Source organism: Marmota flaviventris, chromosome 4 (assembly GCF_047511675.1).
Source record: "Marmota flaviventris isolate mMarFla1 chromosome 4, mMarFla1.hap1, whole genome shotgun sequence".
Taxonomy (NCBI): domain Eukaryota; kingdom Metazoa; phylum Chordata; class Mammalia; order Rodentia; family Sciuridae; genus Marmota; species Marmota flaviventris.
In genome coordinates, this window is record NC_092501.1 from 23,372,184 (window position 1) to 23,388,464 (window position 16,281).

The 16,281-nt window shown below is 41.4% G+C and overlaps 1 protein-coding gene across 1 annotated transcript in view; it reads right to left on the reverse strand.

Moving 5' to 3' along the window:
* Sorcs3 (sortilin related VPS10 domain containing receptor 3) overlaps window positions 1–16,281 on the reverse strand; it is a 579,229-nt gene that overhangs the window by 163,448 nt on the left and 399,500 nt on the right. Inside the window, exon 6 of the mRNA XM_027930160.2 lies at window positions 3,213–3,277. Coding sequence (XP_027785961.2) covers window positions 3,213–3,277 — 65 coding nt within the window. The remainder of the gene's footprint in view (window positions 1–3,212; window positions 3,278–16,281) is intronic.

Sequence of the window (16,281 nt, forward strand, 5' to 3'; positions counted from 1 at the left end):
TTACAGGTGTGTGCCACCATGCCCTGCTCATGTGGTAATTTACATTTCCCTAAGGTCTAATGATGTTGAACATTGTTTCATGTGCTTATCTGTCATCCTTTATCTTCTCTACTAAATGATATGCTCAAATGTTAGCCAATTGTTTAAAAAGTGGTGTTTTGTTTACTTTTTATTCTTATGTTTCGAGAATTCTTGGTATGTCTGGCTATAAGTTCTTTGTTGGATATATATTTGCAAATATTTTTATTCCAGTGTTTTAATGGTTAATTTTTAAGAGCAAACATTTCTAATTTTGATGAAGCCATTTTTTTATGATGTATTTTATCTATTTTGTTCTTAGCATCTTATCTATACTGGACTCTTTGCCTAATCCAAGGAAATGAAGATTTTTTTTTTCCTCCTGTTTTCTTCTAAAATTTTTGTAATTTTATGTTTTATACTTAGATCTATTTTCCATTCTGAGTTAAATTTTGTATAAATTGTAATCATTGTTGAAGTTAATTTTTTCCCTGGATGGTGCCATAATTGTTCCAATACCATTTGCTGGAAATAATAGCCTTTCTCCACTTAAGTAACTATATAATGCAACCTTGCTTAACTCAATTATTAGTTCTAAGAGGGTTTTGTGTAGATTCCATGGTTTTTTTTTTATAAAAACTATCATCTCTTTGAGAATAACAAGCTTTATTTTTCCCTTTGCAATCGAGATGATTTGCATTTCATTTTTCTTGCTTTATTGCAGTGGCTAGAACTTTCATCATATGGTCGAACAGGAGTGGTAAGAGTGACTATCCCCATCTTTTTCCTGCTCTTTGGTATCTTATCATTAAGTATGAAGCTATTATAGATCTTTTGTAGAGGACCTTGATCCGAAGTTTCCTTCTATTCCAAGTTTTATTTAAGAAGTTTTTGCTCCAGACATGTCCCCCCATCAAAAACTAGCTGTGTGAATTTCAGAAACTTTGAATTTAAACTCCTTTGTCACATCCTTTCTGTTATGATGAGGTATTGTATATGTATGACTTCATGAGTGTGAGAAAGCATTCAGTACATGCCCCAAAGGAATGAGATAATGCATTTCCTTAGGGGAGGTAAAATAAAATATCTTTGTAAAATAAAATATTTTTTTTGGAAAATATCTAAAAACTGTAATTTTTCTATGTGTATTTTCTAAATAAAGCTGGGAGAGAGACAACTCAGTAGGATGAGAGAAATTCTTTTATCTATTGAAAACCTTACTTTTAAAATCTAAAAAAAAAAAATGGAACAGAACAAAGTGTAATACCTGATATTTATTCCCATTATATTTCTGACTGATTTTTTTTTTCAATTCATGACTTCTAACAATAGGCCAGGCAATGTTCTAAGTGTTCTGAATTTTTTGTCTCACAAAATTTTACAGAGATTCTACACCATAGGCCTTGTGCCCATTTGAACCAGAATTCTTGAATTTCAGAAAATAAATTTGAGCGTCATGTAAGAAATTACTTTTTCAAATAAACAATAAATAAATGAGCTGCCCAGCAGTAGAAAAGGATGGTTCTTAAGTCTCAAGGAACCTGAAAACACATGGGAAGTTTTGGGAGAAGTTTCCCCCAACTCTGAAAATATGATGACTGCTGTACATCACATATATGTGACATATGTGGCTTAAAGGTTGACACAGAAAGCAAAGCCAAGATAAGAGTGCACCCAAAAATGGCCTGTGGGTCTTCTCCTGAGACCAACACTCTGCTCTCTGCTTTCCTGATGGACTCCTCCAACCCCACAGCTCAATCATACTCCTCCATTACTTTCTCAGCAGCAGGAGTCAAATTATACAATTTTTGAATCCAGGCTTTTCTACTCTCACAATAATTGGCTTTAAGTATGTGACCTTATCTTTTTATATCTAAAGAGCTCTGCTGTTGAAAAAAACAAGTTAAAAAGAGTTTGGGTCATAGCTGCCTACCTTAAAGACTATACTTATTTAAGGATTAAAAGACAGAAAGGAAAGTGGAAGGGAGGGAGAATGGGAGATAGGCAGAGTGTCAGATACATAGTAACAGGTACTGATTTCCTTCAGACTCTGAAAAGAAAAGAAAAAAAAAAGCATATGCAACATATTTGCCAAATGTCTGTTTTGGGCATGCATCTATGGTTGGCCTGGAATGGAATTCTTCTGGAGGGAGCACACATGGTTTTACTTAATGTATTCTGAATGATACAGCAACACCCACAGCCAGGTCAAAGCAGAAATCTTCTTACAAGATTTGTACGTTTCCTAGTTTCTCTTAAAAGTCCTTTTCTATTTAGTCAACCCAGAACCTTGTGAGCTGAATTGGGCTAAAGGAATGTTCTCAGATCACAGAGGAAGTTACAGCCCAGAGAGGTTAGGGAATTTTCTCCTGGTCTCAACAGCTACAAAGTGGCAAAGCCCACTTATTAGATTATTTGATTCTATTTTTATCCTTGGAGATGCTAATTATATTTTCATATATTTTTTTAAGTTGGTTTTATTTTTCCTTTGATAATGAAGAGTCCTACAATTATGATCATTTCCAGGAGGAGTGAAATGTTGGTACAAAATAATGCTTTTTCAGCTAAATTCTGTGTAAGAAGTCTACAGCCACACAAGACAGCAAGGAGGTCATTTGTTTGAAATCTCAGTGTTCCATGGCTAGAAAAGAGATCTTTATCTGTAGGGACAATACAAGCCTTGCTTACCTCTGTGTCTCCAGGGCCTAGAGCAATGCCTGACACATAGTAGGTCATCCCTAAAAATCTGCTGCATGGATGAAAGAGCCCTTTTGCAAATAATTGCTTGGTTACTTTTTCTGGTAAGCCTGACCCCCTAAAAGGAATTGTTTATTTAAATCAAGCAGCCCCTGCAATTCACCATGTGGATGTAAAATACCTGTAATGAGCTACAGACATCTCTGTTCAAATTACACTAAAAGATGCCAAGGAAATTACTAACAGGAGTCTCAAAATTCATCACATTAACTCACATCCCCAGAAAATTCATTCCTGAGGGTTTATTTCAATGAAATGTCTCCCTTGGGACTGGAAGTCTCTTCCCCCACTGTGGGAAATAAGGATGGATGTGGCATTAATGGAGCTAGGGGCTTTTCATCTTCCCAAACCATTAAAATGCAAATTGGGGGAGGAGAGAGACCTGCAGGCAGATCTGGGGGTGGGGGGGGGGCTAGCCTGAGCTGCAGGGCACTCACATCCGTCAGCAGTCCGCACCTCCATGTGCACCAGGTCCGCCTCCTTATCCAGTCCAGCCACCGACCTGGGGAAGGAAGGGAGAGATAGAGGCTCAGTAAGGATGGGGACAGCAGCCGACAAAGTGGAAGTACCTGGGGTCCTTACTTGGCATTCGGCTCTCTCAAACAGGACTGTCCTGCACCATGGGAGCTCAGGCAACACAGCAGTGTGGCTGGCCTTAGAAACTTGTCACCTGTAATGGTCATAATGCCTGAGTCCTAGGTAGTGTTAGTGAGTTAAAAACTCAAGGAAACAAAAAAAGAAGAAGGAGGAGGTGGTGATGATGATGATGATGGAGGAGGAGGAGGAGGAGGAGGAGGAGGAGGAGGAGGAGGAGGAGGAGGAGACGACAGACTCCACTGATGGTGGTCTAAACCTCTGTCCTTGGCCCTTCTCCACCACCCACCCCCTTCTGTGAGGTCCTCTTTTCTCCTTGGTCTTGACACTCCTGATTACCTCCACACTGTTTCCTGCCCTGTTCTGTGGGTTTCAATGTGTGCCCTCCTGATTTGATCCCATTTACCCTTCCTCTCTCCTTTCTTGCAAACAACAACATTTAAACCTGGTCTGGCAGAGACAGAATTCTCCCAGTAACTGGATTGAGAAAACTTAGTGATCTCTGGCCAATAGCTAGAAGAAGGAAGGCTGAGAATCCCTACAAATAACCTTGTGGATCTCTAAACTTCCCCATTAAAAGCCCAAGTAGCTGTCTCCCACCTTAGGTATGCAGCCACAGTGAGGCCCAGAAAGTCAACTAAAAGTGCCCACAGGCATTACCCCATCGTGTGCTAAAGAGCACATTCTCTCCAGCAAGCTCAGCTCATAGTCTATTTATTCCTATTTTAAACACCATCTTAAGATTGGTTTCCTGGATTGCCAGAACTCAGTAGGTAGAAAACAGCAAGTTAGAAATCAAGTAGATTAATGGTGAGAATCAACAACTGATACCTAGGTGGCAAGACAAATAGAAAATAGATGAGAAACAGACCTAAGAACTCCAAGCCCAATCTTCCACACCATAAACACCTACACTTCTCAATAGCCCTGGGCATTACTATATTAGAGCATGGTTCAGGGTCTGACATCTATGGCAAGGAATTGAAGGCACAGAGAAAAAAGGAGTGGGGGCTAGCGATATCCACCCATGCTCTCTGTTTAAGAAACCAGGTTGGCGAATGATATCTTTTAAAGGGAAAAAAATCATTTTCTGTTAAAATGACGATGTCTTGAAAGATCATACTTCAGTCATCTAAAAAGTTTACTTATACAAATTACTTTTTTCTGGGCTGGGATGTGGCTCAAGCGGTAGCGCGCTCGCCTGGCATGCGTGCGGCCCAGGTTCAATCCTCAGCACCACATACAAACAAAGATGTTGTGTCTGCAAAAAACTAAACAAATAAATAAATTCTTTCTCTCTTAAAAAAAAAAAACAAATTACTTTTTTCCCCTAAAGAAGCTGAATAAATGAGGCGTTACTCTAATGGGTTATTTTTCCCAATGGTCATTGACACACTATCTTTTTGTTTTTCTTTACCTCATTGGATCCTAACAGCAAACCCCTAAGGTAAGGAGAGCAGGTATCATTAGACATATTTGACTGGAGGAGAAACTGAGGCGTGGAGAAGTTTATGTTTGTCTAATGTCACACGGAGATTAGTTCAGAAATAGACAGATGTCTTGACTTCCTGTCCCAGAGCAGCTCTGATGTGCGCCTTATCTTACCATCTCCTTCCTGCTTTTCTCCAGCCAAGTCTCAGATCTCCTTCTGAGCAAGCCCGGCCTCACCCCTGCAGCAGTCCTGCCTTCCCTCATCTCACTCACGAGCCTTTCTCTGCGAAACCATGGCATCCTTACCTCAGTGGTCCTCCCACTTGGCTGCCCATGAGAACCACTAGTAGGGGGGCTTTGAAATATACTGATGCCTGGTCCGCCTCCCTAGACCAAGAAAGCTAGAACCTGTGAGGACAGAGCCAGGCCATCAGTGTTCTTTTAAATCTCCATGGGAATTTCCATGTGCAGCCAAGTTTGAGGATCTTTGTTTGCATAAGTCAATCATATCCCTTATGTTATTACCATTTCTGTCTTTCCTACTTAGATATAAATCTTAAAGAGGTAGGACCCTGGCTTATTTATCTTGGAAACATTGACACTAACATGCCTTGTACCTATTATGTGCTCCCTGTGTTGACTAATGTAACAACTCAGTCTCCCTGTGTCGAGGCCAAAATTCCTATGTGAAACTCACTTGAGGTCAGACACACAGGGACAGAGGGCACCAGAAAGGACTATACTGACACTTCCTCTGCTCAGCAGTCTCCTGTTTCTTTATGATAGAGTTGGTATTCTCAGGATTACAGGCTTCTCGGTTGTCATTCTTCTACCCTTTCCCCATGACCACAGGCAGGGTGGCATGGACACAGTTGGAACCATAATGGCTCAGCCTGACTGTGGTCATCAAATGCTGTGCTCTGCTAATAAAGGAAGAAAGTCCTTGCCTCTGCAGAGCTTGAAAAAAGGCAAATAAACCAGAGAAGTGGTTCTCTTATTCAGGTCTTCTCACTCCCTCCCATCTAACTAAATCCTACTCAACCTCAAGTCTGTACCAAGAATCAAGTTCTCCTGGAAGCTCTCCTAGATGACAACAGCTCACGTTCACCTCTCTCCTTCACACATGCAGAGAACTCAGAGTCTTGATGGTGCACCCTCCCACAGTTACACGGTGATGAAACTGGTCTCCCTTTGAGCTGAGCTTGGCTCACTAGAATGAACACCTGTGGTTTTGTTGGCTCAATGCCCTTTCCCTCCCATCCTGTATGTTCTACCCACTCAATCTGTGCTTTGGCTAGTTTGGCCTAGCTCAGTGGCCCAACCCTCTGCACCCCTAGGATGTCCTGTGATTCCTCATGACCATGAGGTAGGTGGGCTTGAGAAATCAGGACATGTCAGGAAAACTGAGATCTCCATGGGATTCCTCCAATTGCAGGAGAGAGGAAAGAATTCTATTTCTTCTCTGGTTACCCCGACAAATGTTTCCAGTCCAATAGGAAGACCAAGTCTAAAAGAATGATGTGGACATACAGGGACAAAGAGAATGGACAGTGGGTAAGAGACAGGGAGAGGAGATGAAATGAGGACTGTGGTCAAGACAAGAAGTAGAGAAACAAAAACACAAACCAAGATACAGAAAGAAACAGAACAGTACATAGGTACATACACACACACACACCTTAGAGATCACACAAATGGAAGCATGCTGAGAAATAGATGGATATACAGGTAGGTACCATCGAGAGCCTTCAGATCTGAATCCATTCATGTCCAGCCCACCCAGATGGAGCAGCTTGCTTGGACACAAGAGTCAACAGGCTGCTTTATGGATGAGGGTGTTAGTGCATTTATTTGTTTACACCATCAGTTGCAAATATAATAGCTCATTGATATGCAGTCCATTAGACAGTAAGCTTCCTGAAGGCAGGGAGTATATTTCTCCAACGGTTGCTACATCACACAGCTCAAGATTAGGCATTTCTTTGGATTGAATGATAGGAGTAAGAAATCTCAAAGCAATTCTGTCCCTGGGTCCACAGGGGAAGAAATATGCCAATCAGAGAGGTAACAAAATAACTTAGATATCTAGGGAAGGAGAACATTCTTCCCCATACTCAGAGCTGTGGCCCACAGACCCTCATCCAGCACAGAGATGGCACTGCCCACTTGGAAGTACTGGCAGCAGTAGCCTTGAGTTATCAATGTTATCACTGTTGACATTTTTGCCCAGATAATTCTTCCTTGTTGGGGCTGTTCTGTGCATCACAAAATATTTAGCAGTAACCCAGGTCTCTACTAGATATAGTAGCATTCTTGCAGTCATGACAACCTGAAGTGCCTCTAGACATTGCTAAGTATCTCCTATTGGGGGAAAAAATCACAGCTTTACCTGGATACATTTAATCACTTCCTGGACTCTATGCAGTCCCTGCTAACAAGGTAGCAAATAAGCATTCAGAAACTGCACTTCCTCTCCCAGTATAAACACCAACGCTGCAGAGAAGCCCATCAACTACTGATTTTCTGGACCACACTATGGTATCAAGAAACTACCTGACACTCATCAAGCAGAAACAATCAGGTCCAAAACCTTAAAGCCCTTAATTCTGGAAACTTACTGTAAGAAATATGCACACACACACAGACCAATCAAAGAAACACACGATAGAAATATTTGGTGGGTTTTTGTGGGGTGGGGAAGGGGAGAAGTTAGAAGGGATACACTTGTAGAAATGTTTGGGAAAGTGCATATAATAATGATGACAAATGCTAATGGGTATTGAGACCATTTCTGTGTCAGGCATTGTGTTTAGTATTTATAAGCATTATCTTAATTAATCCTCAAAATGAGTTTTTAAGGAAGGTACCATTTATCTAATTTTCCTCCTTGGTAAAATGAGGATAATAAGAGAGATTAAGTAATGTGCCTAAAGCCACATGATAATAACAGTTCTCAGATACTGAGAGTACACCATGTTCCAAGGCACTATTTTACATACAGATGCTGATCTCTTTTAATCCTTACATCAACTATGAGTTAGAAATCAATCTTTCCCCCTATTTTAAAAGGGCATAATCAGCCATAGAGAGCTTAAGCTACTTGCTCAAAGTCACGTAGCTAAGAAGCAGTAAAATTAGGATTTGAACAGAGTGGGTGGCTTGGAGCCAGGTGCTTAACTTTCCCTGTAAACTGTCCCACCCATGATGAAGAATTGGATTTGGGTCCATACATCCTTCCCAGAGTTGAGGATCCCATCAACATGCCTCTTGTCCGCTTCCCTCAAACCAAAGTCCCTCATAGCAGCACCGTAAGGAATACGAGGGCATTTTGTACATGTTTTCAAAATCACGGAACATCTTGGTTCTCACTACAGCAATTGAGAGTCACTCATATTGGTGATAATTGGTGAAAAGGGAAAGTTGGGAATAGAAAAAGAGATTGGGTCAATGGTAAAAGAGTAGTGAGTAGAGATTTTTGCAAAGAAAGATAAAAACCATTCAGGAAAAAGGAATTTTGGGGCTTGAGCTTGACTCTTGAGATCTGTGAGGGTGGAAGGAGCTGAGATGTGTAAGAGGGGATGGAGAATTGCCAAGGCTGGTGGGAAGGAGATGAGAGGCTGGCTTAGGTGTGCCAAGAAGCACCTTCATGAATGCCTTGGCACCTCTTCCATCTCAAGCATTCACCTATTTTAGGGCTAACATTAGACCAGGATGGAGCAGATGGCCAGTAGCAGTATCCAATGTATAACCAAACATAGGACAGGTAAGGCTCCCTGTGGTAGTGTGTGCAACAAAGAAAAGGTGTATTTATATGCATCCCATTGAAAAATGCATGGAAGAGAGCTTCTAGAAAGTATCAGATGGTGCAGAGAAATTGTGTCCACATGCTACTGCTGATACAAAATGTAAGCTGTCCTCCATGGTGCCTGTTTTGGATGTGCTATATTTCTGGTTTTAATTAAGCGATTTTAAAACAAAGTTTTGTGGGAAGAAATAGAGTTAAGATATTACAATCAGACATCAGTCTAAGAAAACCCTTATGAACATTTTTAAATTCCTCCATCACGAATTCTTCTACCACAGGGATTTCCTGAACACTAATTGTGGAAAAACTAATGTTTCCTAGTAGATTTTACCAGGCTTCTTCAAGAAAGAAATAGTCAGGGCCTTTATTAAAAACTCCCAATCACAGTTTAGCTATTGTATAAATTAAAAATATAAATAAATAAATAAAACTCCCAATCACATTTTACACATATGTGCCAACAAAAGTTCTTAGTTTCTACATCTGTCAAACAGGAGGAGCATAATACCTACTTCATAGAGTAACGAGAGTTGAATGAGCTGAGCGGTAGACACTTTGAACAGTTCTTGGCACAAAGGAAGAGTTCTGTACATTTTAGCTATCATTAGCTTTAATTTGAAGGGCAAGATAGGCTGATCCATCCTCCTGACTGCCTTCCTCTCTCCCACATCTCAGTCCCACACTGGGTGAGGCCTACTGATGACCATGTGACTCTAGATGCTGGGTACTGAACTCCATGCCCCAATAGGGTTCAGTTCAGATGCCTTCTCCCTCTCTAGACTGATTGTACACCACAAATCCCAGGAAGGAGCTCTTGATAAGGTCTCCAGTGACACCCTGTTCTCCTCTGCAGTGCAGAAATCATGCCTGTGTTGAAATCATCTTCTTTCCCCTATTAGATGTGATCCTTGACCTCAGGGGGCTTTTATAGGATAATATATCAGTTTATTCAATCACAGTGTTTGGCAAATGATGAAAACACTTTCATTCAGTTGGACAAATTTCACATGCCTACAGCATTTCAGAATGCCTACAGCATTCTGGGGTCCTAAAGAGATTTAACAGGCCTTCTTATGCTCCAGATGATGTTTATATTGTGGACTTCTCACCTGGTGTGGAGAAAGGAGAGGGAAAAGAACTACCCAGAGCTGAATGATGTGTGGGATAGTCTTCACTTGGGGGAATTTATTGTTGCTAATTTGATAACAATTAATGAGCCCAATAATAGCACAAGGATCATCTGAAACCTTGAAGAGGGAAAGGACATTGGTTATTCTTCAAAATAGGGAGCACCTCTGAGTTCTGAGACCAAGGGCATAGGGAACAAAGGGAAATAGAGAACCATCATCAAACCTCCAGGGAAGAAACTAGAATCCCCTCCTAGAACCACACACTCACAGATGTTACTGACAGGAGAACATGAAAAAGGTGGAGTGGTTTCCAGCTTATTTTTGGCAACCATGCCCTCTGTACAAACAGTCTTCAAGTCCTGTCACGTAAAATAGGTCAGACAGGGACTTCTCAGGAACCAAGACAGCTCGCTCAGACCCGACAGTCCCCAAGGCAGCCAGATACAGAAACTTTTGAAACATTATCATTTCATCCAAGCCCTTCACTTCCAAAATCAGAAAACTGAGCCTCTGCAACTGCCCAGAGATATGGCTTGTCTGTGTCAAGTGGCCCTAGAATCTAACTTGGAACTTCAGTCCCGGCCTCTTCAGAACACACTCAGCTGTCAGGAGGGAGTGGAAGGGCCAAATCCAGTGCATTTCCTCTGTGTGGATGTGGATTCCAGGGTAAAAACTGGGTAAGGGGAGGAAGATACTGTGAGTAAGCTACAATAAAGTCAAAGTACTCAACCAACTAGTCAGCTAGGCATGGTAACCACAAAATAATCTTTTTAAATGAATATAATTTTAATTGATGAGTCAAACATGTATACATTAATGGGGTATAATGTAATGTTTTGATATATGTACACAATGTGGGATGATTTAAATCAAGTTAATTACCATATCACCCACCCATCATTTCTGTGTTGTGGTGATCATTTTCTCTTTGTTATTTTGGAATATATAATACACTGTTGTTGACTGGTGTCACCCTGTCGTACCTCAACACATCTCTCCAATTCATCCTACAAGTTGTCCTTCCACTGGGGATATCCATTCCAATTCCCTCTGCATTGGCCTTGCTATGGTTCCACTCAGCTTAGGACCCACTTCCCAAGAAAGCTTCTTACCCTGGCTGAACATTAGAATTTCTTTAGGAAAGAAAGTCTCTAAAATATTAAATACCAATGTGTAGGCCCTCCTTCCAAGAATTCTGGTTTAACTGATCTGGAGTAACAGTCCTTTCATTCCCATAGTGATTTTAGTACAACAGAATCTCCTGGCATGCTTGTTAAGACAGGGATAGATGCTGGGATGTATCTCCAGCACCATTCATTTGATAGGTCTGGGTGGGGGCCAAGAACATGCATGGATCTTAGGAAATATTCAGATGACATAATGATGATGGTTACGAGTCACACTTGTAGAACTGCCAGCTGGGAGTGAAGCCCGCACAGGATTCAGCACCTTGTAGATAGTCAGAATGGAGAATCACTTCTCAAAGCCCAAAACATAACCTCAGACCACAATGGCATCTCCTCCCAGGCACCAGAGATACAAGGAAGAGCATAAATTCTGCTGCTAGAAGCTAGGTCAGGGGCTTGGCTCCATCCCTCACTAACTGTGGGATCATGAGCAATTTACTTCACCATTCCATGCCTCAAACTCTTTCATCTGCACAACAGGGAGATAATAATAGCACTCTTGTCATTATTTTTTATGAGAAGTAAGTGAATTAAATATATTTAAAATATTTAGACAAGAGAGGCATGTGTTAACACTTTATATGATGTTATGTGTTCATGTTATCTTAAATGCAATTAATATTCATTGAACACCTCTGCTGTACCAAGGTTTTAAATATCAGTTTAAACATATTAACGCACTTAATCCTAAGCAAACTTTGAGATCAACAAAGCATAATCTTTTTTGTTTTCTCTTTTCAAAAGAGAAAAAAGGAGGTGTTCAGTTATCAGATTGTCCAATCGTTGAGTGAGAAATGAGGACACAGAGAGGGAATCTGGATTTTGTACATCTAAATTTTTCCTCCTTCTTGATTATGTTCTCCTTAAAGACAGACTCTAGATCCAATTAAACTCTTCCTTCGGCTAGTGCCAAGCAACATGTCTTACACTGCATCTATTAAATATCTGTTGAGTAGATGAATAAATACATGAATGCAAATAATAATAATAATAACCCTGGCAGTACGTGTAGGATAAATGTTGAAAATATTTCTAGAATATAATGAAACAGATTTTATTCATTTAATTAATCTCTAGGCAATTAAGTGAATAAAGTCTTCATTTTATATTATTATGCAGCTATTTCCCCCATTTATCCTCAAAGCAATATTGGGCCTGTCAAACACAGTCATTTGTGATTTGCCTGACAAATGTGATCCTCCTGTGAAAATGCTGGGGCAGCAAAACCTCGGGGATGCCATCCAGCTCAAGTGCGCAGGGCTCCTCTGGCGGCCACTTCGAGAGTGTCTCTTCCAAATCGCACACATGCCGGCCACCACTATCAAATGCCCACTAGTTCCAGATTACAGATTTTAGGTGCAGACTTCCACATCCTGTCTGTACTGTGTGTACCTGCCCCTCCCTGTCCACAGCTGAACAGATCAGGGCTAGCATCCCCCCAAACTGGGTCAAGGGGATTCGTTTTGCAGACTTTGGGATTGGTCTGAGAGACTGTAACATGAGACTTGGAGGAACCTGTCTTGGATACTTTGAGCTGGTCTGCCAGAGACAAGAGAGGAGAGGCAAATAGAGGACAGAGGAGATTCTGGGATAGGGTTCTTCCTGAGGTCTAACTGCATTTCTTCTCTTGTTTGTCTTGCTCTTTAACTAAGTGACATTTGGGTAGCCAAAGAGTCATTACTAATACACCTACAGTGAGGTTGCTCTGCATGAACTGGGCCTTCTCATGGGACCTGGATAACTATTGTCCCTTCAACCTCTGGTTCTCCCTGCAAAGGGCTACTAATACGAACAACGTTTTGCAAGCTATATAGTTCAAACTATATATTTAGTGGATCAGAGCAAAAATTCTTCTCATAAAATGGAAGACACTGGAAAAGAAAGCATCAGACTACAGTTTGCATGGCAGACTAAAGTATTTCTCACGTAACTTTTGCTTAAGTTATATATATAAAACATGTAGGTTTATACTGGTTCACAAGTGTGATGTAATGCTACCAGGGAAGCAGTTAGAAAAAGAAAGAAACAGTATGTTCTAATTTAATATAGCACGTTTTCAAGCTCTGGATGGTTGGAATCAAATCGAGCAGCCACATGAAATATTTCCAGGACAAACCATACATATACATCGGGAGGTCCCTCCCAATGATAAGGAAGTTCTTCAGCTGAAGAACTTCAGTGAATAGGAGCCAAGACAGTTTTAATGTTAAGCTGAGCTTTGGTCACTGGGATTTCATGATTGTGTTAACGCAGAGAATCCATGAAAACTTACCTAAAGACAATGGAATGACTGCTCAACTAGGAATCAGACCAGCAATCCCTTGGCAACTAACTACTGAATACCTACTATGTGTGAGTTGCTAGACAGCCACCATGTGGCAAATTTGTTTACTACATACATGTGGGTTACAGCCTGTCATCGCTCCTGTGAACGCTTCCATATTTCTAAACAAGACCTTGTTACATAACACACCCTACAAAAGACAGTTGGCACATAGAAGATGCATTAATCCTATTAAACAGACCAAGCACATTGCAGCATTTGAAGAATGGTAGCACAGAACTGGCACAGTCCTTGTTAGGAGCCATTTGATTTGGGAGTATTTCAGTTCCCATTATCTCCCTCCTGAGCATGCACTGTCCCTTTAATAGACATTTTTGAGGCCACAGGTAGAGAGGCTTTCAAAAAGCCTGTAGTCTTGTTGGATCAGGAAGGGCTTCACAGAGATGGGAAGACCGGGGCTAGGCTTGAAGAATGCATGGGATCAGAGAATCAGGATGGCAGAGGGTGATAGGATCTAAGGGATGTGGTATGATGGGCAGGCTGCAGGGCAGGATATTTGGGCAGAAGCCATAAGGATCACTCTAGAGACAGAGGAAGCAAGAATAAAGAGATAATGAAAAGCCACTATTGGTTGCTGAAAATTTTACATTGTCCCTTCCATTCTGCTTGTACCATTAGACAAATTTATCTGTTTCTGAATATGTATTCATCCTGTTTCTTTAGAAACAAATTTATGTAAAGATAACCTTTATTGTACAGTCATTTAGAAAGTCTATGATTTTTTAAAATTATATATGTGTGTGTGTGTGTGTGTATACATAAAAGTCACAGTCTGGAGCTCATGTGACTCCTAAACAGCACTGCTTTATGGAGGTACTCTCACACTGTTGTTCACCTAGTGTCTCTTCATGGCCACTCACGCAGGATAAAGCCAAAGGACAAGAATATGACTCAGGACAAAGCAGTACCCACTAAAATGTCCTAAAGTCTTACACATAAGAGGAACCGAGGGAGACATTTAGATTGGCAAGACGTTCTGCAAGAGCTTGAATGGAGAAGGAGGTCTCCCAATCATCCCCCTCATCACAATGCTGTATCTCTCCTGGACAGATCAGCACTAACTGCCCACCAACTAAACAATTCATCTCACTTACTCATATACAGGTACTTAGCATCTAATATTTGTCCAGTACCAAAAGGGAAACCAGGAGAGAAAAAACCAGGATGGGTAAGAGCATGTTCCAGCTCTCTAGAAGTGCTCAGACTGGTATGGTAACCAGCTCTGCAGGGAAGATACTGGTAAGAAAATGTGGCATGCACTCCAACAGTGGACATACTGCTCAGAGTGCAGTGGAGTCCTCAAAAGTGGGTGTGTCTTCAATGGTGAGTAGAAAAGAGGAATATGTGGATGAGGCACAGTGAATCCTGTGGGCACAGTGGTTTGGCCCTGTGGCTCCTAAAACAAGTATTTCCCAAGAGTTGCCTGTGCATCCACATAAAGACTAGAAATAAGATAAATATCAGGATGCCAGAGGTGGTGGAGGGATTACTAAAGTTAGGTAGGATGCAATCTGAGAAAGAAGCAGGTTCATAAATGGAGAGATATTCTCAATAGTGTGAGAATATCTCCATAAATGTAGTGAGAGTTATGTTCATCCTCAGTTGTTCAGGAAAACAACTGGGGATGAACAGAACTCTCACTGCCCATCATCTTTTGAGCTTGGGCTTGGGGTGATACACTTAGTCTTTTTGAGATCTCACTTATCACACTGGGGACTGTTTTTGGCTCAGAATGAATTTTTTAGACAATATTTTTGTCTCTTACAGAGTTGGTTAAGAGAGAAGCCAGGAGTCCTGGGTCCTAGATCCTAACTTTGATTCTATACTTAATGTGTGACCTTGGGCAAATTAGTTCTCTAAACCTCCAAATTTTCATAACGTTCAGAACTTCCTCTCTTGATCTTGGGGAGTGTGTTATGTTAGTATAACAAACACCTGAGATTATCAACCATAAGGAGGTAAAGCTTATTCTGTTTTGAAGGTTTCAGTCTATGGTCAGCCCCATTGCTTTTTGAGATACGGCAGGAGAGCACATCTTGGCTGAAGCAGGTGGCAAAGCAAAACCACTCGCTATGTGGTTGGAAACAGAGAGAGCAAGAGAAACTGGCTAGAGTTCCACAATCCCTGTTCAGAACATGCCCCAATGACTTGAAGACCTCCCAATAGGGCCAGCCTCTTCATGTTTCCACCACCTCTCAGCAGCACCACCCTGAGATCCCAGCCTGGAACACAAGTGCCTTTGGGAGACAAGTAAGGTCCAAACCACAGCAAGCAAGATGGAATGAAAAGATACAGGCCACACTTAATGAACATGCACCTAGGCTTCCAGAACTTTATGGGGCATACAGAAACACATCTGCATGCACACACACATTTATTTCAATATATAGATTATTTAGAATGTGTCCAATACAAACTTGTGTTGTAATGTAGTAGAAAGAGCACTGGATTGAGATGAAGACCTTGATTCTAATCACAATGACTAGCTGTGGTGGCCTAAACTAGGCCACTTGACCTTTCTGGGCACAGTATCTTCCTCTGCAAATTGAAGAGTGTGCCAGGGCTGGTGATCTGGGGGAGATAGGGACCCTTTCCATTTCTGGACTCTGATGTTTGTTAACTCCACAGCTGTGGAAGAAGAAGGCCTCGTGAGCTCCCATCTGCTCTGACAATCCCTTCAATTCTGATTGTCAAGGATCCTCCTATGCTGCCCCACCTTGACCTTAATCAAGTGATTGCATGAGAAGGCAGAGGAACTTCCCAGTAGTGAGGGCCCCAAGGCGTCTGTTACCACCTGCATGGCCTGCTCCCTGCAGGACAGGGCTTCTCTTAGAGTTGCCAGAACCTGCCTACAGCTGCACCTCAGCAAGGACCAGAGACAGAATAGGTCACAGGCAGATGAAGGAGCTGCTGGAAGGAAACAGGCAGGAGACCTCAGCACTTAGTGGTTTGCACACATCGTTGTCTAATTTTAAGGGCCTCAGCCTCAGACTTGGGGGTAGACATCATTGTTGC